We start from the raw sequence: 26,184 nt of genomic DNA on the forward strand, positions 1-26,184 counted from the left end.
TTAAGTAGAAAAGACTTTGGCTCATGCAAGCAGGCCATTGGTAGGTTCTGATCCAAAGGAATGGTAGACCAGTGTCTTTTACCTCTACCTATGGGAGATCAGCCTATCAGCCTATGGGGATCAGTCATCAAGCATCGTTGCTCTGCCCTTGTGGTTAAATAGCTTTTGTTCTTTTGAGAGATCTGGGGCTGTCTTTGGGAAAGGAATGAAAGGAACCCTGACTGCCCTCTTAAATTGTGGGGTGGCAGCTTCTAGAACTCAGGAAAGAATAACAGCCCATCAGGCCTTTGAATTCTTGCATCTTTTACATATAAGTGGTAGTTCCTTGTGCTCAAAAAAGGTGTAGTTCTGTGGCTCTGCAGTCCCAGTCTGGAAATGCAGAATCTAGCACAATGGAGGCACTGAAAGTCCATTTTTGGAGTAACCATGTGGGTTATTCTGTGACTTGGTTCACAGTTTTCTATCAGTTTTTGGTAGCACCTATCTTCAAAATTGGTGGAGTCTTCATAGCACAGGACTTGCCACTGGGTTCTGACAGCAGCTGCAGTTTCTAGTTCCCTTGCCTGGATGTCACAGTGGTATATAGGGTTTATTATACAGTGTCTTTGTAGAACTTGGTAGTCAAGGTCTCTTTCCCTGACTCCAGTCCACTATAGATCAGGGGTCCCCAACCTCTGGGCCATGGCCTGGTAGCAGGCTGAACCGGGCTGTGCAAGCAGTGGGCACACACACACGTGAAGCTCCATTTGCATGAGCAGTGGGCGTGTGTGTCTGCCACTCGTGCAAATGGAGCTATGTGCTTGAGCACCCATGGCTGCTGTTCGCACGGAACCATCCCCTTTCCGCCCCCGCCATTGTCACTGGTCCTCAAAGCTGGAAAGGTTGGGGACCGCTGCTGTAGAGCAATTGGCAAGGCATATGGTGGTCATGCATTCTGATGACATGTCCCACCCATCTGGGCTCTAATAATCAGGGACCCAATGCTGGTGGAATCCACAGATTTGAGATTTGAGACCTCCAGGTTGGAGATGTAATCTTGCCAACAAATGTTGAGGCTAGAACTGGACTCACTTCCATATAGGAGAGAAGGGATAACCACTGCTCTGTAGACTTTCAGTTTTGTGGAGATGTGGATGTTTTGTTGATAGAGCATTCTAATATGTAGCCACCCCAGTGCTTGACCAGCTTTGCTGATCCTGGAGTTAATTTCTTTGTCCAAAATCCTATTGCTTGAGACGATCCTTCCCAAGTATTTGAAGCTATTTTATATCTGTCAACTGGGTGTGATCAACAGTGATTTTTTGTTCTATAATCTTGTCATTTGGCATGGGCTTATAAAGAATGTAAGTCTTGTTCAGGCTGATAGTCAGACCAAAGGGCATAGTGGCATTTGAGAATTTGTTCAGCAGCAACTATAAATCACTGTCTTAGTGTGTCCTGAGTGCATAGTCATAAGCAAAGAAGGTTTCTTGAATGATTGTATGGAGGCACTTAATCCTTGGCAAAGCTCAAAGAGACCAGTACAACCCCCTCTTTCACACCCTGGACATCACGTGATAACATGCAAGTAAAGAACAGATTGAATAGGACTGGGGCTAGCACGCAACCCATTTTAACCCCATTGGAAATGGCAAAAGCAGCTGATGCATCTGTTGTAAAGTACTTATCTCATCATACCGCCATGGAGTATCAATTTCATGAATTTCTTCAGGCATCCATGTCTCAGATCCAGAGACCCTTCCTGTAGACAGTATCAGGTGTTGCCTGCAATGGATAGCAGTGAGTTACCTCTGTAGTTTGATTTGCTTTCCTTGTTTTATAGAAGACATCACAGCAGTCATCAGGCATCTCCTTTGTAGACCAAATGTCTCCCAAGATGTCTCGAAACACCTGCAAGGTGTTTGGGTTTAGTGTTTTGTGTATCTCAGCAGAAATGCCCTCCTGCCAAGTTGCTTTATTTGAGCTCATCTACAAGATTGCTTTCCTGATCTCATCAGGAGAGGGAGGCAGGTCTAGGGTATCTAAGACTGGCAGCAGAGATATCTGCTGTAAGACATGGTGATCAACTGTGGATATTGAGAGTACGTTAGAAGCATTCAGCCCACTAGTTTTTTAGTTTTTCCTGGTCTTTGATCATGTTCAACCCGTAAGGACTATAAACTGACTTTATGGCAGTGAAAAATTCTGGTAGCATGCATTTCTGCATAGCGGTTCCCCTGCTCAGCCTTCCTTTGCTATCACTTATTCTGCCTTTCTTGCAATTCTGTCTAAACTATGGACTTCAGGTGACGCAGTGGTTAGAATTCAGTATTTCAGGCTAACTCTGCATTCCCACTGCCAGGAGTTCGATCCTGACCAGCTGAAGGTTGACTCAGCATTCCATTCTTCTGAGGTCGGTAAATTGAGAATTGATGGGGACAATTATTGGGGGCAGTTATGTTGACTCTGTAAATTGCTTAGAGAGGGCCGTAAAGCATTATGAAGCGGTGTATAGGTCTAAGTGCTATTGCTATTAAACTTGTCATTCATTGAGATAGATGTCTGCATAGGCCTTGTTCTTGTCCAAATACAGTTGTTGCAGTCCATATGATGACAACTTTAAACTGCATCCACTTTTCAGAATACGTTCTTGCAAACAGTAACTTGCTGGATAGTTTTTCATTAAACACATGTTGAAAATGTTGGACTTGGCTTGGAGCTTGCAGTCTGCTGATGTTGAATGATTTTCTGGCAGTCCTTGCTTGCTTACAATGTAAGAGGACTAAGATGCTTTCTGGGGTGTGGCTGCTGCAGCTTCTTGTAATTGCCACAGGTGAGAGCTGAACCACAAAGTGGGGATCAAAGATGAATGAGCAGTTCTGAGAAGGACATGCATGGCAGGCCCTTCCACCAAAGATGCTACCCCTCCCTGAGCACCTTATGTACCCCATCTTTTACCTATGGAGTAATGAAAGAGTTAGTATTCACTGCCAAGTTTAATAGTGGCTCTTTCATACTTAAAACTACTTGCTCATAGTCTCACACTCTGAGTTAGAATTATGTTAAAAGCAACAATTGAACTCTTTTTAGTACCACACTGCATAAATATAATCTAAAAGTACCAATTATAAACTGACGATTTCGACTTTCAGCGAACACTACTATAACGACAGTATCGTTCTAAAATACGTCTTGTGTAGAGTATAAACTCCGACAGACCCATCGTATGACGTCAGAGTACTCCCCTGAATTTGATCAAATTTAATGTTAATCCGTCGTTAATCCGTTTTTTAACAGTGTCCTTTCGTTAGCTTACTAGAATTTGAAGCTGATATATTACAGACATAAAAGGCTTTTGATATCAGGTAATCTGATTATTCTTTCTGACTGCAATGCATTACAATGCAATGTAAGCCACCCAGAGTAACATTTTAGGGGAAATGGGTGTATACAAATTTAATAAATAAAATAGATAATAAATGCCAGTTAGATATCTGTTTTTTAATCTTAATTTAGAAATCTGAAATAAGGAATAAATGGCCTAGAAACACTAAGTGACAAACTTATAATAGGCATAGCCAAACCATTGGAAATAATAGCCAAACCATGCCCTCCAATCAGCAGACAACAATGGCCAATAGACTGAAAAAAGTCAGCCTACACATTAATATCAGAGAAAGGAGATTTAACGTATTATTATTCCTGGGAATACCATAGATAGGTAAATAAAACAAATGGATTGTAAAAGAAAAGGACTAGGGAGGACATGATAGCAGTGTTCCAATATCTCAGGGGTTGCCACGAAGAAGAGGGAGTCAAACTATTCTCCAAAGCGCCTGAGGGCAGGACAAGAAGGAAGGGATGGAAACTAATCAAGGAGAGAAGCAACCTAGAACAGGGGTGTCAAACTGTTGGCCTGCAGGCCGGATGTATCATAGCGAAACCGGGCCCACCCTATTGCCGGCAATGGCAAAAAAGTTGTGATACGTCGCAACACGTCACGTGACTTTGTGAGTTTGACACCTCTGACCTAGAATTAAGGAGAGATTTCCTGACAGTTGGAACAATTAATCAGTGGAACAACTTGCCTCCAGAAGTTGTGAATGCTCCAACACTGGAAGTTTTAAAGAAGAGACTGGACAACCATTTGTCTGAAATGGTATAGTAAGGTTTCCTGCCTGAGCAGGGGGTTGGACTAGATGACCTCCAAGGTCCCTTCGAACTCTATTTATTGTTGTTGTTGTTGTTGTTGTTGTTGTTGTTATTATTATTATTATTATTATTATTATTATTATTATTATTATTATATCCAGTTCTTGCTCAAGGGACAAATGTACAGGCTCAAACTGGCATATTTTAGACACATTGTACAAAGATACAACTCCCTTGTGACTTCCAGAATGTTAAAAAAAAACAAAAGAAAAAGGATGACCAGCAGTAGGATGGATGCGCTTGATTACAGTATCAATGAATGCACCATTGAAAAGACTCGTAAACCAAAGTGTTGATAGAACATATTTAATTAATATTAACTTACAATTGCCATTGGTTTTTTTTAAAAAAAAACTAATGTTGTAGCTTTTACATCAAAATTGTGCAAAATCAGCTTTCATAATTTTTTAACATAATTTTATGTTAAATATGCTCAAGCATACTTTTCAAATCACCCCATTTGATATAGTATTGAACTGATATTGCAGCTGCTGTTCTTTGAGGCAGAATTTGAGCTTTTCTGAAAACTGACTGTCATTTTTAACATGGCTGATGTGAAATAATTAGCAAAAAACATAGGACATTGAATAATTACATTCTAACAGTACTTTTTTAAAAATTGAAATAATCACGTTGGTTTTCTACTACTGTATCTAAGCTACCAGTATAACCTTTTCTAATAACATTACCGTAATTTGGTGTAGAAAAATGGTGTAGCTTTTAAAATAGGTGTTTTAAACATGTTTAATGCAGCAACATTTGCACAGCTCTGTAAAATTTCCAGACCGAGCGCTTAAATTATTCATGTATCAGTCATGCCCTGGTCACATAATGGCCCTTTGAGAAATCAGCGTTGTAAGTATTCAATCAGTTGATAGCGTGACAGTTTAGCAATTAGCGCCTATGTAAAGTCAATAGAAAAAAAAACATTGCCTCAGATGTGACAGAAAGTATAACATTGTGCATGTATTTTATTGGGCCATCTTGCATAAATACTTAAAATGCATAGAGAAATATGTTCATCTCTTCGAATTCTTGCTGTTTTCTCATGTTTTATGGCGTTATCAAGCCAAACTAAGTACAAGATCTGTCTATTTATTGCTGGATCCTAACTAACAGAATAGAGATGAATGAGGCTTAAAAGCAAAAGGTATATTTGAATCTCTCTCTATATTCTCTCCAAGTGCTTTCTTGCATTTGGAGAGCCCCTCTTTGAGGGAGATGGGCGGTTTAGAAATATGAAAAACAAACAAACAAACAAATAATAAAAAAGGATCAAAGGACACTGGAGAAAGAACCCCTACCACAGTGGTGGCGAACCTATGGCACGGGTGCCAGAGGCGGCACTCGGAGCCCTCTCTATGGGCACGCATGCCGTCACCCCAGCCCCGCCTCCCCCCATGGCCCCCTCCTCACCAGCAGCCTCCCTGGAGGAGAATTGCCCCCAGGTGCGGCCCACACGGAGCAGCGCAGCCAAGGACATAGCCGGGCAGCAGGGACATGACTCCGCCCTTGCACCCCATAGTGTGCAGATGATGCTGTGGGGTGTGGGCAGAGGGTGTGGCTGCCATGGTGCTGCAGGGCTGCCTTGGTGATCTGCGGGCCATGGAGGCGGTGCGTGTCCCTGTGGGTGAGCGGGGCAGGGGGTGGGTGGGGGTGGAGCAGGTAGGGTGGGAAGCGGAGCCAGGGAAGGGGGGGCGGTTTTTGGGCACTCGGTCTCTAAAAGGTTCGCCATCACTGCCCTAGCACGTTTGGGAGGAAAGATTCAGTTATTGGTTATTTGCTAGCGTCGGACCTGTCCCAATCCAATCCCTTAGGAAAGAAAGGCCCTTGACTCCATTTGGTTAAAGCAAAGGGTTCTTTTACTAAAGGTGTTGGTTGCAGTAAAGTCAAGCCGGCTGTGAAATCTCCCTCGCTCACTAGATGCAAAAAAAGGTGTAGGTTTGCCCACAGCCTCCCCCTGTGACCAGATCCGCTTCCAGCCAACCGGAGCTTCCCAAGATGTTTTGAGAACTCTTGAGATGTTTGAGGGTAAGCCCACATATTTATCAGGGTGCCTGGCCATGGGATGCTGGTACAAACAGGATCCGGCAGTTCATTTAGTGATTGTTCAAAGATACAACAGCGCCGAAAAAAAGCAACTTATGACCATTTTTCACAGTTACAACTTTTGCAGCATCCCCATGGTCATGTGATCAAAATACAGATGCTTGGCCACTGGTCCATATTTATGACCATTGCAGTGTTCCCTGGTCATGTGATCACCAAGCAAAGTCAATGGGGAAACCAGATTCACTTAATAACCTTGTTACTATCTTAACAACTGCAGTGATTCACTTAACAACTGTGGCAAGAAATGCCATAAAGTGGGGCAAAAGTCACTTAACAAATGTCTCACTTAACAACAGAAATTTTGGGCTTAATTGCAGTCAAACGTCAAGGACTATCTGTATTTATTCATTTATTTCCGGCCTTTACTATTCTTATAAATAACTCAAGATGAGGAACATTCCTAATATTCCTCCCATTTTCCCCACAACAACAACCCTTTGAGGTGGGTTGGGCTAAGAAAGAGTGACTAGCAGCATGACAGAACCTAATTAAGGTTGCTAGTTTCTGGGTAAAATCTGTTTAACTTGTACATAATTTAATCTGATATTTTATATTTTAAATTATATGTCATATAGCGTGCCTTATTTTAAATATGATGCTTCTGACATGAATTAACAAAACAAACTGGCCCAAAATCACTCAGCTGGCTTTCCTATCTGAGGTGGGACTAGAACTCACTATCTCCTGATTTCTAGCCTGGTGCATTACAGTTTGTTAAAAGCAGTGTAGTACTTTAGAAATCAGTGATATAGAAGGGAAAAAAGAAGACCAATAAAATAATTTTCGGCAAGGCAATCTCTAGGGCACTTCCAAATTTCTGCTATTGCCACTCCCCCCAAATAACTGCAGATCCTAGTATGATGAAAGTCTCCACGTCAATATTCCACGTAAAAGGAAAACAAAATGCTTTCACTCTTCTCTCATCCGCAACTCTATTTTATGCTCAGTACACTTGAATGAAAAATAATAATCAGAATTCTTATGAAGAAATGCTGTGTAACTGTCAAACTATCTTCCTCTTTGAAAGACCAGTTAAGGCATCTGAAATTGAGGATCGGAGTGAGAGAAAACTTTTTTTGCAAGTGTGGAAATAGACTTGCATTCAAGAGTTTCAAAGGAAAATAAAACAGATTTAAGGTTGCTTTACGTCAGCAACTCCTTTTCTCTACCCCGCACCCCTAGAACGCTTCTGATATATTCTTGCACCCTTTACAAAAGTTCGAAATAACGGCAACAAATTATGCATATACACCATAATTTTGAAAACCCAAGTTTTCGGACCCCCTGGAATATCGTCTAGCACTCCCAGTTGGGAACACCTGCTTTAAGTGTATCAGAGTTGTACCATAGAGCAGTGTTTCGTAAAATTTTTTACTGTGAGGAGTCCTTCCTACTTTTAAAAATTATAATTAACTTTTTTTTTTTAAAAAAAGCTTTTGTTTGTATGGGTTATATTTATCAATGTTTACCATTAAAAATTAAAATTAATGCATTCATGAAATATTAATTGAATCACAGAAAATAGCAATATCCCATTGGATATTAACATAAAATATTAATAAAACAATGTGAAGAGTGTCCTTATTTCAAATTTTTGCAAATGTGTTAAATATCTGGCAAAATAATTTTGATTTTGATGACCTATGAGAAGATGTTAGGGCAGTGATGGCGAACCTTTTAGAGACCGAGTGCCCAAACTGCAACCCAAAACCCACTTATGTATCGTCGGATGCTGGGTGGGTGTGGCCCATTGGGTGGGCGTGGCTGCGGTGGTAACGGCAGACTGGGTGGGACTAAAAGGTTCAATCAATCAATTCCAACTTTGCGAGATCTTTTTTTTTCCTGCAAGAAGTTGAAATTAATTGATTGATTGAACCTTTTTTTTTTTTTTGCACACGGCGGTGGAGGCCTAAAGCGAAAAGATTTTATAAAACCCAGCTGAAGGCCTAGAACTGGGGCGACGGCACCCGTGCCCACAGAGAGGGCTCTGTGTGCCACCTGTGGTATGCGTGCCATAGGTTCGCCACCATGGTGTTAGGGGATTGCCAAGGATCCTAGGACCATACTTTAAGAAACACTGCTATAGAGAGCTAGTTTGATCTAGTCTAGTGGTTAAGGCACCAAGTTGGAAAACAGGAGATTGTGCGTTCTAGTCCAGTCTTAGGTATGAAGCCTGGGTGACTTTGAGCCGGTCACTCTTTCTTAGCCTAACCTACTTCACTAGGTTGTTATTGTTGTAGGGAAAAAAGGAAGAAGACATGTTGGATATATTTGCTGCCTTGAGTTATTTGTAAAAAATAATAAAAGGTAGGATACAAATAAATAAAATATTATTTTAATTTGGACTTAATTAATTAATTGATGAGTACTACAGGTTGCTGTAGGTTAGTACCAGGTTGCCCAGACAAAACATTCTATATTGCTTCAAAACTGCTTCATATTTCCTAGGTGTAATTTAAAAAATACAAAGAGATATTTTGTAAAAGCCTCTTTAAGCTTTGATTGCTGGGTGCCAGAGAATATGTCAGAGCTTGCTAAAGATTGGGGTAAACTGTACCAGAGGGAAAAATGTCCTGTGTCCTGTAGAGCAGTGGTTCTCAACCTGTGGGTCGGGACCCCATTTGGGGTCGATCGACCATTTCATGGGGGTCGCCAAGCAAGGCTGTCTGCCATTTTTTTTGTCCGCCATTTTTTTGTCCACCATTTTTCCCCCTTTTCCGGCGGGTGCCTTACCTCCCTTGGGCTGGGCCAGCTGGTGGTCGGCCTGCTCCGTCTCTGCCGCTTGCCAGCTACGCCTCGGCCGGCGCAGGGGGCGGAACCATGCATGCGCGGCGCTCCCGGGCAGGGAAAGTCCTTGACTTACGACCGGTTGGGTAGTCCTCAACTTACGACCGGTTTAGTCCTCGACTTACGACCGGTTTAGTCCTCGACATATGACCGGTTTAGTCCTCGACTTACAACCGGTTGGGGTCGCGGCATTAAAAAGGTTGAGAACCACTGATGTAGAGAGTTTGCCAAAACTTTGCAAAGCAAAGCATAGTCACTTCGCTCTTATTACTTATTTATACTTTATAAAAAATCTCCAAAAATGTATTTAAGTTGTACTTTTACTATGGTGGTGATAGACTTGCTTACTTTATTCCATCTAAACTGGGGGGGAGGGTGAGAAATGGGGGAAAGTCCTTTGGATATAGGATTTCTTATAAATGGGATGTCAACAGGATTTAAATTGACTTGGATTCATCTAGGAAATATACATAAGTTTAAATAATTTATTTACATGAAATTGCTGCTTGGCATGTTTGTATTCCCTAGGCAAATATGTGAAAGGGTGAATGCAGTTGTTCCAGCATATCTTTTAAGTGAAGTACATACCTTGATCTTATCCACAGAATTACTAGTCAGGATGATTATACTGACCAGTGATTTTGGGATATGTAGTTCAGGATATATGAAAAGGCCCACAATAGGGAAAACTGCCCCAAAGGTTAAATAATGGCCAATAAACTAAGATGGTTTGTGTAGTGGTTTACGTGGGTTTCTCTAGAGAGAGTGGAAGGAATTTTGAAGCTTGGTTGACAAAGCTGGGAGGTATTAAGTGGAACATCGAATTAATATTTATGGTGACTGTCACTTTGAATTATGACAAGACCTTTTGCTCCTGGAAATCTATACAATTTATACAATAAATATATTTTCTCAGGGACAGTCCTTAATTCATTTGGAACACAACATTGTTTGGACTACAGTTTTTGGAGCATCATTGTGTTTGCAATGAATTGTATATGTAGTACATTTACTAGATTTGGTTGTTTCTTTTTTTTAAAAAAAATAGAAATAATTTGAGTTATGGGTTGAGGCAGTAAGATAACAATTATACATATAACTTTAACATGTGGTGCTGAAACTAATTTCTGCCTTTCTTTTTAAGTACAAAAATGTATAATATACTGTTCCACCACCATCTATAGAACACACTCGCAAACCATGTTCTTTTTTCCAGATCTGGACAATATTGTGAAACTTTTCTAAGTGAATTGATTGATAAAAGCAAATATTCCTTCACTAAATTACTGTTTTGTTCCAACCTTTCAGATTTGTTTTGTTCATAAAGTAGTAAGTCCCAACATTGGACTTGGCCAAGGTTAGATAGGTATTTCTGAGGTGATCAGGCCTAAATTGTGAAATTCCTTTACCCTTTAAGAGGTATAATACATGATGCTGTTTTTAATGTTATTGGTTGTACTCCATTATTGACTTAAAATGGTGACCAATCCATGGTTGAATGTAGCCCTCAGTCCCTGTTTGGCAGTTTCTAAAGACTTCTGAGATTTAGCAACAAAATGATTTTTGTTGTTTGGTGGTTTATTTTACTTTTTTTATATATATGGCACTTAGAGTGGAAACATCAAGGATGTATCCAACCCTCCTGGAAAACCAGAAAAAAGGCCTAGACCAGGGGTAGGCAACCTTGGCTCTTTTATGACTCGTGGACTTCAACTCCCAGAATTCCTGAGCCAGCCATGCTGAGGGGAAAGGGAGAGGTTTTCAAGCTGAGCCATGCTGGCTCAGGAATTCTGGGAGTTGAAGTCCACGAGTCATAAAAGAGCCAAGGTTGCCTACCCCTGGCCTAGATATATTTAGTCCACCAACTCAAAGTGTAATTCCTGCACTAAAAAGGTTACCCTCCCCTATCTTAGGATGTCTAGTGCTCAAATGCACTCCCACATTAGATAATCAACCTGATGGCCGGCTGTTGTAAATAAGAAAGAAACTATCCTACAAGGCTGCCTTAAATTCAGTATCAAAACTAGAGTTAGCATATCTATAAAAATAAAATATAGCTCTAGAATATTACCACCTACTCGATTCTTTATCTTGAGATAAACAGCTTGCCAATTTCCTCTGTTTCTTGTTAGTTTGTCAAATGCAAATGTGTATTTCCCAAAGGTGGGGAATAAGGCAGTGTAAGTCTGCTAAATGGATTTTTAATAGATAAGATAGTTCAATTAAGCATGTATTAGTGGTGAGTATGTCCAGGGCATGTTCTTCTGCGTGACTGAAACAGAAGATGACCCTATAAACATGAATCATTGGTGTCTGAAGCACAGAGGTCTCAAGGGCATCACAGAAATAGGATGAGATTAAACCCAAACTGGACATAATTTTGTGACAGTTAATATTGATGTCTTGGGCTTCAGTCTATTGAATTTTCCAGTTCTTCCTCTGCAGAGGTCTAGTTGTCATCCATTTAGGTGTTGGGAAAGATTTTAATAATGTGGGAGAGCTGCATTTTCTTAGACTCAAATATTTTTCAGTTGAAGAAATGCAAGGTATTTCTCAGCCTTATATTTCCGCTGCAGATTGAAGTAGTTTTATGCAAAAAAGACTTTGATTTACATACACATGTATCCCTTTTTCCTACTATTTTCAGAGTTCTATAAATTCTGTGTCCTTTCTGATCTTTAGATGCTAAATACTTCTCTCCTTTTTTCAGAGAACAGCTCACTCTGTTCCTAAGAAACCCAGATGCTGATCCGTCCCCTATGTTATCAGCCATGTTATCTTCATTTCCTGCTGTTACAGTGTATTATTTTGGGGCATTCACTGTGTGGTCCACTTTTTTTTTACACTTTGTTTGCATGAAACAAGCACATGTATGACATCTATAGATTTTTCAGAGCTGATTTGGTGGTGTAAGGGGAGAAGAGGAAAAGGAAATTAAATTGTAGTCATGGAACTATTTATTCCTGCCTGTAATTTATAAGTAAATTCATAATTAATGTAATTCATAAGTAAAATCTTGATTTTAGGCACCCCCTTCAGTGGATTGAATGCATTGGACAACATCTAGATTCATATTACTTTGTCAAACAGAATTTAGTCCAGACAATGTTCATACATTTATGTAAATTATATAGATTTTACATAAGCTATGAAAATTTCATGTGGATTTCTGTGCTAGATATCATGTGAAGATAGTGGCAAGATGCATTGTTTTGAATTAATTAGTATAATTTCTGACTGCCTGTTTCTAAGATCACAGATACATGTGACACATTGCTTCCTTATTATTATATATGTATGTGTGGACAGCTGTAATAATTAGACCAAGAATATGTGAAGTTGCTTTTCAAAATGATATTTGTATCGGGTGCATTTGAACCTGGGGGGCAGTGACTGAAGAGATGCTCTCGTGAAATCTCTGGGGATTTTCAGTAGGACGTTACTTTATCAGTGTTTCTGTTACATTGTAATAGACTATGCTGGAGTGGATAGATATAATGAATTTAGATGAGAGAGAGAGAGAGAGAGAGAGAGAGAGAGAGATATCAGGCAGACAGACAGACAGACAAATCTGGCTGTATGATTGTTAATATGCTGCACCAGATTTTTAAATGTAGAATTATTTTGCTTTTGTTTTATGTCTCCAACTATGATTTTTTAAATTGTTCTTTTATATATGTACCTACCTCTGTCAGCTTTTCAGAAGTACGATCTATTTAAACGGTAATTAATTTTTTTAAAAATAAAACTAAAATAAATTTCTTAGAGGGATCAGTATCATGGAGTTTAGAAACACATACTTGTATAAGTCAGAATATTCCGTGCATAATAATAGCAGGTCTCTGCTATGAGTTTCACAGCATTCTACTTTAAAAGCTATTGATTACCTTATTTTAATCAGTATTCATTTGCTAAGTGTTTAAACTTGAGTAATTTTGAAACTAATTTAAAAGCAATGTGTAAATTTAATCACAATGTGAAAGATGAAGGTAGTAAGAAAACAATAAAAGGAATGCATTTTTTAAAAAACACTCTCAATTATGTTTTCTTGCTTTTAAGTAAGAAAGAAGGAGGGAGTTTGAAATAAATAATTTGAAACACTTATCAAGATCACATATTAGGAAATACACACATACACACACACACACAAATACAAATACATTATTCAAATATGATACAGGAATGGAACAAGTTAAAAATGTATGATAAAGTGGGCGCAAAACTTCAAATAAATGATTACAGTAGAAAAATTGAAAGACCTATAAAAAAAATCAAAACTTACTACAAGTTATTATTCCTTTAATTTTAAGGGATTATTTAATTAGTATAAAGTTCATAATATAATTACCAATCATAAAACAATAAATGTTAGAAATGCCATAAAAAGAAGTAACATTGCGTCGTAGAGATTTTTTTTTTTGTAAAACAAAACTCCTCTTTTCAAATATTTGTGCCTGTCACTTGCTCTCTACATGTAGATTAAATAATTGATCTGTATATTTTAACCGAGTGGAACCTTCTATTTGTTTCCTTCAAGAGAGTGGCTACTTAATCCCAAAAGGGAAAGGCCATTATTTCCCTTACGGTTTGAGCTTAAAAGTAAATCCATAATAAAGATTATTAATATTTTTCAGTGTGACTTTTATGTTTGATGGTAAACAGATTAACAATATAAGAGTACCCCATCTTAGTCAAGCATTTTATTTCTCACAGTTGGTTTGTTGTTGTTAATTGCGAAGTCATATCCGACCCATCGTGACCCCATGGACAACGTTCCTCCAGGCCTTCCTGTCCTCTACCATCTTCTGGAGTCCATTTAAGCTCACGCCTACTGCTTCAGTGACTCCATCGTCGGTGGAGTAAGAGACAGCAGGGGAAGAAGATAACGGGAGTTAGAAAGGGTCGTAATCCGGGAAGAGGTCACTCAGGAAGGAAGAGTAATCCACCGGTTTCATGTTGAGTTTCAACTTCAGGATCTGGCCTTCTAAAGAGCAGTCAGGGTTGATCTCCTCTAGGACTGACTGGTTTGATCGCCTTGCAGTCCAGGGGACTCACAGGAGTCTTCTCCAGCACCATAGTTCAAAGGCCTCAATTCTTTTGCGCTCAGCCTTTCTTATGATCCAACTATCACAGCCATACATTGCAACTGGGAAAACCATGGCCTTGACTATACGCACTTTTGTTGGCAGGGTGATGTCTCTGTTTTTTAGTATGCTGTCTAGATTTGCCATACCTTTCCTCCCCAGGAGCAAGCGTATTTTAATTTCTTGGCTGCAGTCCCCATCTGAGGTGATCTTGGAGCCCAGGAAAATAAAATCTGTCACTACCTCCATTTCTTCCCCATCTATTTGCCAGGAATTGAGAGGGCCGGATGCCATGATTTTGGTTTTCTTGATGTTGAGTTTCAAGCCAACTTTTGCACTCTCCTTCTTCACCCGCATCAAGAGGCTCTTTAGTTCCTCTTCACTTTCTGCCATTAGAGTGGTAACAGTTGGTTACAGACCAGCAAAATGTCTCCGGGGTGCATTCAATTAGGAGGAGGAGACATATCTCCCATGAAGAGATGAGAAACAAGGATAAAAGTCCTGTAACAGATGTTTGACTTGGTTGCTGGTCAGATTGATTAATAAATTGATACCTCACAGATTCTAATTACATATATTGTAGGAAAAGAGTCCATGTAGTTAACTAAAAATCAGAAGGAGCTGGTGGCACCTTTTCAAACTAACATATTTTATTATGTGTTATTTCATTATTATATACACATTTATTTATGTGCAATGATGAAAAAAACATATATGCCTTTTAATAAAATGTATTAATCTGAAAGAATGCTACCCAGGTTCCTCCTTATTCAGAGGTTGTAATTTACCTTCGGGTTAATAGTTCCTTGCCCATAATATAATGATACTTAAACCAAGCACAATGGATAATCTTGTTAATCTATATTTTCTTCAGGAATTAAACAATTAGAATAACTGCATGGCTGGACCCAAAGCAACCAATCCACTTACTTTCTCTTTCTTGTTAATATCTTGTTGAAGAATGCATGTGTTCTGTTTCAGTAAACAATATGGGGAAAGATAGAGAAGATGTAAGATTTCTATTTTCAGTACCAGCAACTGGTACTCATGTATAACAAAAATCTGTGAAGTCTAAACAGGTCATTTAAGGGTGCAGACACAGAACAGAAGGAGGAAATACATATTTTCTCCCTCTTAAGCACAAATAAACTGTGCTAAAAAAGATCCTCTTTCATCACATTTTGAAATACATACACACTGATTTTTAGAATTAGTTATCAAAAATAATTAGGTTTGGGCTCCTAGCAATGAGACAGGAACCAACTGCTAATGTAACTATTTATCAAAAACATTTGGAATACATAATGATAAAAAAGTAAAATTAATTATCATTTAACAAATATTTTTATCAGGTTTAAAGCTATATGTTCTTTCTGCTCTCTACAAGAGTTACAACTTTTCTTTACAGACTATTCCTATAAATGATTGTGCTGTGTGTGTGTGTGCACATGTGCCTATTTGTTATTTCTAATCTCCAGTGTAGAAGGGCATTTTGAAAAAAACATAATTTCCCCTTTTCATTTTGCATCATTCTTATATGATAAATGAAGCACAGTGAGGCCCTTGTTTCTAGGCAGGTCTGACAAACAGTTGGGTTTGTTGAGATCCTGTCCTAGTGTTTAGAGGAGAGCTTCCCCAAATTTTTCTTTCAGAGAGCCAGTTTGGTCTGCCAGTTAAGGCTTCAGGCTAGAAACCAGGAGACTGGGAGTTCTAGTCCCACCTTAGGCATGAAAGCCAGCTGGGTGAGTCTTGGCCCTACTCACCACATATGGTTGTTGTTATGGGGATGATAGGAGGAGGAAGGAGTATTAGATATGTTTGCCACCTTGAGTTACTTATAAAGTAATTACTACAGGATTGAAAAAAAAGAGAATCTGATAAATAAAAAATACCCCAAACCATTTATCAGAAAGTCCTTTTTACCCAGTGTAGAAAAAAAACTTTAAGTCAATTTAAATGTGCCAGTTGTGATTAAGTAATGGGTTTGTATGTCATTACCCAAAGTTAAACCACCTTTATCTAATTTTGGATCATTTATTAAGGTTTGGGAAGCACTAGCTTAGATCAGGACTCCCTTATAGCAACTAGTGTGTAGAAACCAATTCCCCAAAATGTGTTTCTTGCCCTGAAGCTACAACCTGCATGTTGGGGGCATTTGCTTCTACAGTGAAACTGTCTAGCAGTCTTTGCAGAGGTCGGAGCTTTCTCTAGCAATCCTGGTTCTTTTACTCTGCTCTTGCCATCCTGTCAGTCCCACAATACAAACTAAAATGGAAGCAAGGAGGTCAGCAGCAGCCAGAGAGAGGGGTGTGTGGGTCCGCAACAGCCACAAGTAGCCTAAAGGAGCTAGGCAGCTCTGGATCACCACTGAAACAACACACAACATACCCATATGTCTTCCATCGAAGGTGGAAAGTGCTACTTCTACATCAGATCAGGAAAAAAAAAGTTAGCTGGCCTTTGATCTGAAGAACTTCCCTCTCTTTCTAGGGCTAAATGGGCCTTTAATCCTGGGAGTCCTGATTGGAAATCTATGCAAAAATCAGTACATTTTAATTTATATGTTTAAATGTCCATTTTTGTTCTGCTGCTAAGTAGATTGATTTAGGTGTTAACAATTACATTGTATTACATGACTAAATATACCCATTTTGAATAGGATATGAGAAATACGCATTTTTGTTTCCTTGTTTCTCTCTTCTTATTTTCACATAAAAATGAAAGAGAAGGATTAGTAATGCAAATTTTAAAATGTAACAAATTATAATTTGATGACACTTTATATGTTCAAGCCCTTTATGTTTCTAAAGTATATTTTTTAAATTGTATTAACATTATCTTAGACAGTGTTTCTCAACCCTGGCCGCTTTAAGATAGGTGGACTTCAACTCCCAGAATTGTGGAATTCTGGGAGTTGAAGTCCACCCATCTTAAAGTGGCCAAGGTTGAGAAACAATGTTGAATACACCTGAAATTTGCATTCTGATATTTCCACAGCTTTGAACCATAACAAAACAAAAATGAACAATTGGTATTGGCTGGTGTTGATTTGAACAACTAGTGAAAAAAAAACTATGAACATTTTGTTTCTTAAAAATGGTTTTGATAGCTGTATTTTTTGTTTCAGTGACAGTAACTCTACAGAAAGCCTTGTGAGCAGAAATCAAAACACAGCATTTTAGGGAGTTGAAGGGATTCCAAGAGCTGCTTGCAGATAATAGGAGGAAGCATCTCTTGCCCTTCTGTATGAAAAACAGAACTCTATAATTGCATAGAGAGAATCCTCTATGTCAGGGGTAGTCAACCTTGGCTCTTTTATGACTCGTGGACTTCAACTCCCAGAATTCCAGGAATTCTGGGAGTTGAAGTCCACGAGTCATAAAAGAGCCAAGGTTGACTACCCCTGCTCTACATTTTAATAGATTATATCCCTTTAAAAATTTATTCTATGTTTATAAATATTTATGATGAAATAGTGAATTTATATATTCAGCATGTGATGCACATTTTCTTTCCAGATATTCTTTCTTATTCTCTCGAGTTTCTGAATAACAATTCTGATATATTTATTCATTTTGAGGTTATTGTAGCACAGTAGTGTCATTTATTCAGAGTGAGTGATAATCAAGCATGAAATTTCAATGAATGTAGATTTTAAAATTTCTTTTTCCTTTTAGCTGTCTCTGTAATGAGGTACAGTGCTTCATCATTTGGATTTGCAGTAAGTATTCTCATAGCTGAAAAGTACATTTGCTTTTTCTGATTGAATTCACACCTTAGTTTCATGCACAGTTGCCACAAATATTATCAATTCATACAAAGAAATTTAAGAAAGAGAGGAACCATAAGTAAAGTTAAACAATCAAATCAGAAGACTAATTGGATTTTAGGTAGGATTTCTTATTTGAATTTCACAGAAGAATTAGAAATGGGTCTAAAGCATGTTCCCAGCATTGTCCACTGTTTCTTATATTAGCTAGCATAACTCAAGCATGTTTCAACCGAGAGTCCAATTTGTGGAGTGTTAAGCAAGAGCTAACTTAATTCTGTGTGTATACTCTCAGGGTAAGTCTCAGTATCAGAAGATTAATCAGCTTCATGCTGATTTGCAAGTGCTGGGAGCTCTGTTAGAAGTAAAATATGAAATAGATATTCTAGTTCACTATTTATATAACATTAAAAAGTTCTAATATTAAGGGCAAATTTCAAATGAACAGAGAGATGGTTCCCCACCTCCATGTTATTGTAATGCCATAGAGACCCAATGTTGTACAATGGTTCAGGTCTAGGACTGGACTGAGAGTTTAAGTCCATTCTCATCCACAGAAGTTCAGTAGGTGATTTTGATACTGTCACAGCCCAATCTATCAAATAGGGTTATTTTGAGGAAAAACCTGGAGGAGAGAGTGCTATGTCTACCTCCTTGAGCTTGAAGAAAGTTGGGAGATCTAGCCAACAAATGCACCAATCAGTTATGAAAGAAATCCTCTTTTGGTAGTTCTGTTCATGTTCATATATTCATATTCATTAAGAACTCTTTAAAAAAGTTTGTTCCTCAGATCATCATCATATGTATCTAATAGGATTGGATTGTAGTTTGAACTTGTGACTGTTGTCAATCAGGTGTCTAACAAAACAAGTAATTCTGGCAGTGTTGTTCATGTGAATCCATCAGACATGAAGTTGGTGCTATAATTTGCTAATTCAGAAAATTCAGTAACAATTTGCACTCTAGTTTTTATTATTTGACAGTAATGTTCATTGCTTTGCCGTAAGTTTGATCCTTCTGCCCTTATAGAAGAGTCTTGTTTTTAAATATATGTGTTTTGTAGCAGAAAAGAGCTTACACTGTATGATTGATGGGGTTTAAAATCTTATTACTCCTTCAACTGACATAATTGTATTGGTTTTTTTTGTTTCTTTTAAAATAAAAAAGCCAATTTTTAATGTTTCTTGCTTTTTGTTCCAATGATTAATGCTGTATTCATATATAGCCTTGCAGTACCCTTACCAATCTTTCATTGCAACATGTTTTGCTTTAGTTACCCCAATTAAATTGTTTATTATCTTTTCCAGTTTGATGCCACTTTGGATGTGTTTTCTTCAGTGATAGTTCTATGGCGTTACAGCAATGCAGCAGCAGTTCATTCGGCACACAGAGAATATATGTGAGTACTTAAAGCTATTTTTATCTCTGCTGAAGCTTTCATTAATACTTTATTTCCACTGGGCCAATTATTTTTTTTCTGCCCTCATGATTTCTCAAAACCTCCTGGTGGCACAGTACTAAAAATCTTTTCACAGCACCACAGGAAAGGACCATATGTAATATAGCTCCTTTGCTGAAAACCTTGGATGCCTCCTTCAGTGGGGGATGCATACATTGGTACCTGCAGCTTGAAATTCACATTGAACAGACAGGCCCTGCTGCATTAAGTTGCACAGTGGGTGATGTCAAGGCAAGCAATCTATCAAAGCATAGTTTGTGTAAAAGTGTAGCAGTAATTCATTATTTTGATTTTATCTTATTCCACTGACAGAATATGATTTATCATATTAGATTCAAAGTATAACGTTAATCATCTGCTAAAGTGCTGTTTCTGCCCCCCCCCCTCCCGTGGACCGTTTTTCTTTAATAAACATTTCAACAAGCTGCTATTTGACTTTTAGTGTTTCTCCACAAAAATGGATGAAGATAGTTACTTGTTTTAGGTGTATAATTACCAGGTGTGTAGCTATATAGGAAATGCATGATTTCTATTCGTTAATCCTGCCAAGGTTGCAATTGGTTCACATGCTGTGTCACTCCATGCTAAGCAGATTATTTGTTTGGGGCAGGAGAGACACAGACTTTACCCTCTTATACAGTTTTTTTTAATTAATTATGAAGAAGAGTTTCCTGCAACAGGCTGTGATTGGAAGGAGATGTAAATTGAGTGCAACTGTGCGTGTTGAGAATGTGGGGGATGTAGAAAACATGCTTGCTTCCGAATGTGCATGCTTTTGTGCATGTATGCATGAAAAATAAACGCCTCCATGTTTTATGTAATGAAACAGTACCATAGGAAGTTACTTATAGCGGGAAAGTGCCAGTAAGAAAAGATTAGAGGCTAAAACAATGGTTACAACTCTCATGTACACTTGTCTAGCAAATCTTAGAAACTGGCATGAGCAAATGAGTTCTGAAGAACCTTGTAATCTCCATGAAAATGGGAGAAAGAACTGAGTACTGTATGTAATATGCCATGGCTTTATTTACATAATTTCACCTAGTCTAAGGTCTAAGATATCAGGGCACGGGTACTGATCTTGAACTTTCTAGCCTACAGTTGAGTAAGTTTGATCAGAAAAATAGCATCAGAAATCAAACAATTATACAGTCAGGGACAAACTAAAGTTATACTTACAGTACTGTATATCTTTACCTCTTGCATTGCTCATTATTTTATAAATAACAGAAATGTGGGCCCTGTGGGCAGGAAAAAAGAATGGAGCTGTAATTAATTTTGCCACTGCATACCTACTGCAATGTTTAGGTCAGAAAAAAAAATACAAAGTACATAATCTTGTGTGAAATTACTTGGAATCGTTAGACAGATATAATCATGTAGCACTGTGCTGTTTCATATTCAATAGCTAAATAAATATACTGTAAATTAGAATAAACATGGATCACTAGGATAGGCATGAATAATTCTGATCATAGTGCTTTGATATTTTCTTGTATATTTCTGTTTGTATTATAGAATAGGTAGGTGAGTGATACTTTTATTTTATTTTAAATTTGCTGGGGAAAGCATTATAAGATACCTTTGTTAAATGTTACCATAGGCATTGGTAGAAAGCCTTTTTTAAATAAAGCATTGTGTCTTTATGAATATTTTAAGATCTAAAACCGAAAGAGGAAAAAAAGCTCAAAATGCTTGTTGCATTGTTCTGTTGTACAAACTCAGCATTTCAGAGCCCAATTTCTGTCTTCCAGGCTACCTAAAATCAGAAAAGGTGTGTCACAAAAAAACTTGTTAAAGTCATGTATACGAAAGCAAACAATTTATCATATTAAATATACTAATGTAGTACTTCAGGAACAATGCATTTAAAAATTTGCATTTGGAATGATTAAAAGAGTTTGTGTGTGTTGGAATAGAAAGCTGTCATTTATATTTCAAAAACAGATAGTATAATGAAAAGCTCTGCAGTATCAGAGCCAAAGCTGTTGTCACTTGCATCGAGAGTCCTATAAATAACTTTGCACACATATTGAGTGGTTCTCTTTGCTTTGCCTGGCCCTCAGCATTATGGATCTGGCTGTAAAAAATTATGTCTTCCTCCTACTCCTTGTTGACCCTGGCATCATTCTGAACCCTTCCTTCTACTAGCTAATTCCCTTCTTCAGAAATAGTAATGCCACTTCTTTCTTTAATCGTTTTGATGTGTAAGAGACTGCTTTAGGTTACTTTTGCCTCACTGAATCCTCAGCCTGATTCTGTGTCTGACATACAGATTACCCTTCGACTTACGACCACAATTGAGCCCAAAATTTCTGTTACTAAGTGAGACATTTATTAAGTGAATTTAGCCCCATCTTACAACCTTTCTTGCCGTAGTTGTTAAGTGAATCACTGCAGTTGTTAATCACATGGTTGTTAAGTGAATCTGGCTTCCCTATTGACTTTGCTTGTCAGAAGGTCGCAAAGTGACCCTTTGCGACCCAGGGACAATGCAACAGTCATAAATACATGCCAGTTGCCAAGTGTCTGAATTTTGTGCAGGTAAGCATGGGAATGCTGCAATGATCAATAAGTGTGAAAAACAGTCACAAGTCACTTTTTTTCAGTACCATTGTAACTTCAAACGATCACTAAATGAATCGTTGTACGTTGAGGACAACCTGTATTCTGGTCCTTGAGTGTTTAATGAAGTTCCTGAGATACAGCATGTACATCCCTGTGGACAACATCTAGATATCTACTTCCAGGTTTCTCAGCAAAGGCCATGCCGGCGGAGGAATGTTACAGTTTAAGTGCACCTATATGGAGAATGTCAGAGTCAAGGAAGATGAATGCAAGTATATTTCTCTTGGTGATTAGTTAGGCATTTCACTGGTGAAAGAACCTATGAAAGCAATCTTAACTAGTTTATTATTGATTACCGTACAGTTAAAGCTAGTTGGGTGACTTGGGTGTCCAGTTACCCTAATAATGAATTTAGTCTCTTTTACTCTTCCCTTCATTTCAGACTGACTCGGTGTCCAGAAGATTATGAGGTCATAACAAACATAAGAGGCATTTGGTCTTGCATACATTGGCTCTACTTTATAGATTGCAAAGTCTAGCCTATGTAGACAGAGATTTCAATTGTCCTCAAACTACCCAATCTAGAACTGGTTATTCTGCTTAGCAGTTATTTTTCTTTTTCCTATTAATTTATACTCTGTATCTATCAACTTATTTTCTAAATGGTTTACATAGCCATCCTTTTTTTTTTTGTATTCTGTCATCACTGTTTCTTTTCTCTCCACATTTTCTTTCCTTAAGTTAGAGTAAGCATGCTAGTCCATATGTTAAGCATGTGTGCATTCTAGCTTACAGCTGTCTTTGGTAAATGTGTATGACTGCTTCTCCCCCTGCAATGTATATGTAAAGGAAATTGCCAATTTTTTTTGAACTTCAATAACTATTTAATCTCCTACTTTAATACTGTGTAGATCTTGGTTGATCTAATTATCCTTGTTCTGAGATATATCACCTTAATTATAACTAATTTATCCCTTAATTAGCCCATCAGAAATAGCTATTCCCCAAATTTAAGAAAAATCAGCAATCAATAAGACATTGTTATGCATTTTAAACCTTGTCAAAATATCCTATAGATCAGATATTGTTTACACGCCTGAAATTATGTGCATAGGTGGCGAATTTCTGACAACAGTACACAACTGTGCCTAAAACGCTATGGTCATTGTTTCCCAATGAATTTAGAAATATAGAGGCATACTCTATGCAAAAGGGTGAAGTTTTTTGAAGTCCTATTGATGTCATTTGGAATGTGAAATACACTATTTTAATTCATTTAATAAAAATTAAATAATTGGTTTTTTTCTTTTTTAAAAAACGCCTTATATTAAATGAATAAAACAGGATTTGAATTTCTGACAGCTCTGTCAAACTGTAAGATAACCACAAGCTAACAAGCACACCCACTAGATATATGATTGATATTGATAATCTTGTTCTATTCAGCGTAGTGTCATCACAGTTCAGTGAATATTCTAATTAACTTTGCAGAGAGCTGCTAAAATTGGTTCCAATTCCTTGCAAAATACGTATTGCAAAAATACAGAGGATAACAGGAGGAAGACAATATGATCTCTTTGTATTGTCACATTCAGGTGAAAACAGTTGCACAGATTGTATTTGCATGCATCACTGGTTTTTTCTTAATCCTTAATTCTGTTGCCACACCTTAATTGCTCTTAAAACAGATTGAGTCAAGAGTAGTAATTACCAAGAGCTTTATTATGTTCCCAGTTACATATATTGTTGTCACTACATTTCATTTGCTGAAAAATTAGGAAGTGATTATGTAGTGTTGTTTTGCAAAAACTAAGTTATATTAGCAATGCATAGTTATTTAAACAGGGTAAAGAGAAATGTTATACAACACAAGGTTTATAACAAAGTATTGCTGTATATATTTCTATGAATTGCAAGTGGTTAATGTTGGTAATAGTAAAGCCAAAGTGTTTGTTGTTACATACTTGGCTAGTATATAGTACCAAGTACGCAAAAGTAAAAGGTTGAGGCTATAATTTTATTACCTTTATTCTACCGTGCTGAAAATACTTAGACGTTAATGCGTTCCCCCCTTTATCCCATAGTTCTCTCTTCCCCTTTTTCCCCTTCCCCATTTCCCTATAATCTTTTCTTTCAGTTATATTTTATCTTTTGATTTATACATTGAATATATAAATATATTGAATGTTAGTAAAGTCTGTGTTGTTAATTACTGTAGAATTTTCAGCTCTGTTCTTCCATCAATTAAATGTAGTTGCAGTTGATAGCCTCCCGCCAGCACATGACCCGCTTCAGTTTGCTTGCAGACCAAATCGCTCTACAGAGGATGCTATTTCTTCTGTTCTCCATCTGAGCTTCGATCACTTAGAGGAAAGAAATACTCATGTTCCTATGTTATTTGTCAACTTCAGTTCAGCATTTAACCCAGTCATTCCCCAGCATCTAGTACACAAACTGGGCCCTTTAGGCTTAAACACGCCTTTGTGCAACTGGATTCTTGATTTTCTTACTAACAGGCCCCAGTATATGCGAGCCGGAACAAATATTTCTAACACCATTTTCTTGAGCGCAGGTTCTCCTCAGGGCTGCATCCTAAATCTACTGTGTTCACCCTGTTGACCCATGACTGTTGTGCTAGGTTTGCCACCAGCCATATTGTGAAATTTGCAGATGATACAACAGTAGTGGGCCTTATTCAAGCTGACAATGAGGGTGCTTACTGCAAGGAGGTTGAGGGTTTGGTGAACTGGTGTAAGGAAAACAGCTTAGTTTTAAACATTGGAAAAACCAAAGAGATCATTGTCGATTTCGGAAAAGGCAGGCACAGCCACACTCCTCTGTGCATTAATGATTCACCTGTGGAGATGGTTACCAGCATCAAATTCCTGGGTGTGTGTGCAGTTAAGAGTAGGCTAGCTTAATACTCTCTTCTACTTTTTCCATTCTCTCCTCCATCCCTTCCATTTTTTCTCCCACTTCCTCCACACGATTCTCTATACGATCCATATGAAAAGCAAAGCCCTGAAAAATTTGAGACATACTCTCACAAAGTTCATCATTCTTTTTAGCAAGAAGCTCTTCTGTCTCCACTCTCATTTGTTGTACAATTTGTTTGGACATCTGCATCTGCATCTGCATCAAAGAATCCTGCAAATCCTTTAAAGTAATATAAGGTGGTGAGGAGGGTGGAGGAGTTTTAGCTCTCTGTTGCGTAGTTTGTACAGCTGGAGGGGCAACAGCTGATTTAAGTGGTGCAGGGACTACACCTCGTTTAGAAGCCATTCTTAAGTTTAAGAAAAATCTTAATATAAAATCCAAAGCAGCAGAAAGTCAAACAGATTTTACTTTAATTTTTCTTTATTTTTTGAGAATTCTTTTCAAGCTTTACAATGTAGCAATCCACAACCGGAAGGAAAGTGAAAGTGTCTCTTTAAAACAAAGAAGCGGCTAAGCCGCAGCCATTTTTTTTCCCTCCAAAAGTTAACTTTCAGTTTTCAATCACTTGAGAAGAGTATTTAATCTTCTGAGTCAGTTTTAATTTATTTATAAAAAAAGTCCAAGTTTCCTAGTTAGCTCCGTCTGTTAAAAGTACTCACAAATATATTCCAAAAAAACATCAGAGGTGGAGACGGCGTCTGGCTTCGCTAATAGCGAAGACGTCCCGATCTGCGGAGAAACTCTGAGCTCCGGAGGAGTTCTCACCTTCGCCTCGCTGGAAGCACCCAGGGAGACTAGGGAACTCGACTCCTACTCCAGAGTAAGCTCTCCTTCTCTCCTTTGCCCGGAGAGAAGTTTCAAACCGCCAAACAGCTGATACGCGCTGTTTTGGCGATTTTTACACAGTCCTGGACGGGAGGCTGTCAAACAACCTCCTTCGGCAGCCGCCGAGCCAACCGGAAGTTTTAAACATTGGAAAAACCAAAGAGATCATTGTCGATTTCGGAAAAGGCAGGCACAGCCACACTCCTCTGTGCATTAATGATTCACCTGTGGAGATGGTTACCAGAATCAAATTCATGGGTGTGTGTGCAGTTAAGAGTAGGCTAGCTTGGTCGCTCAACAGCGAGACACTGGTGAAGTGGGCACAGTAGCGCCTGCATTTTCTGCGTCGCATGAGAAAAGCACATCTTCCTTCCCCTGTCCTGATCACTTTCAACAGGGGGACGATTGAGAGCATCCTGTCATACAGCATCACAGTCTGGTTTGGAAGCATC

At 38.3% G+C, this 26,184-nt stretch overlaps 1 protein-coding gene across 1 annotated transcript in view; it reads left to right on the forward strand.

The window, feature by feature from the left end:
* TMEM163 (transmembrane protein 163) overlaps window positions 1–26,184 on the forward strand; it is an 82,107-nt gene that overhangs the window by 25,896 nt on the left and 30,027 nt on the right. Inside the window, exons 3-4 of the mRNA XM_015812450.1 lie at window positions 17,852–17,895; window positions 19,251–19,342. Of these exons, the coding sequence (XP_015667936.1) occupies window positions 17,852–17,895; window positions 19,251–19,342 (136 nt within the window). The remainder of the gene's footprint in view (window positions 1–17,851; window positions 17,896–19,250; window positions 19,343–26,184) is intronic.

This window comes from Protobothrops mucrosquamatus, unplaced genomic scaffold (genome assembly GCF_001527695.2).
Source record: "Protobothrops mucrosquamatus isolate PMUCROS unplaced genomic scaffold, P.Mucros_1.0 scaffold84, whole genome shotgun sequence".
NCBI lineage: Eukaryota > Metazoa > Chordata > Lepidosauria > Squamata > Viperidae > Protobothrops > Protobothrops mucrosquamatus.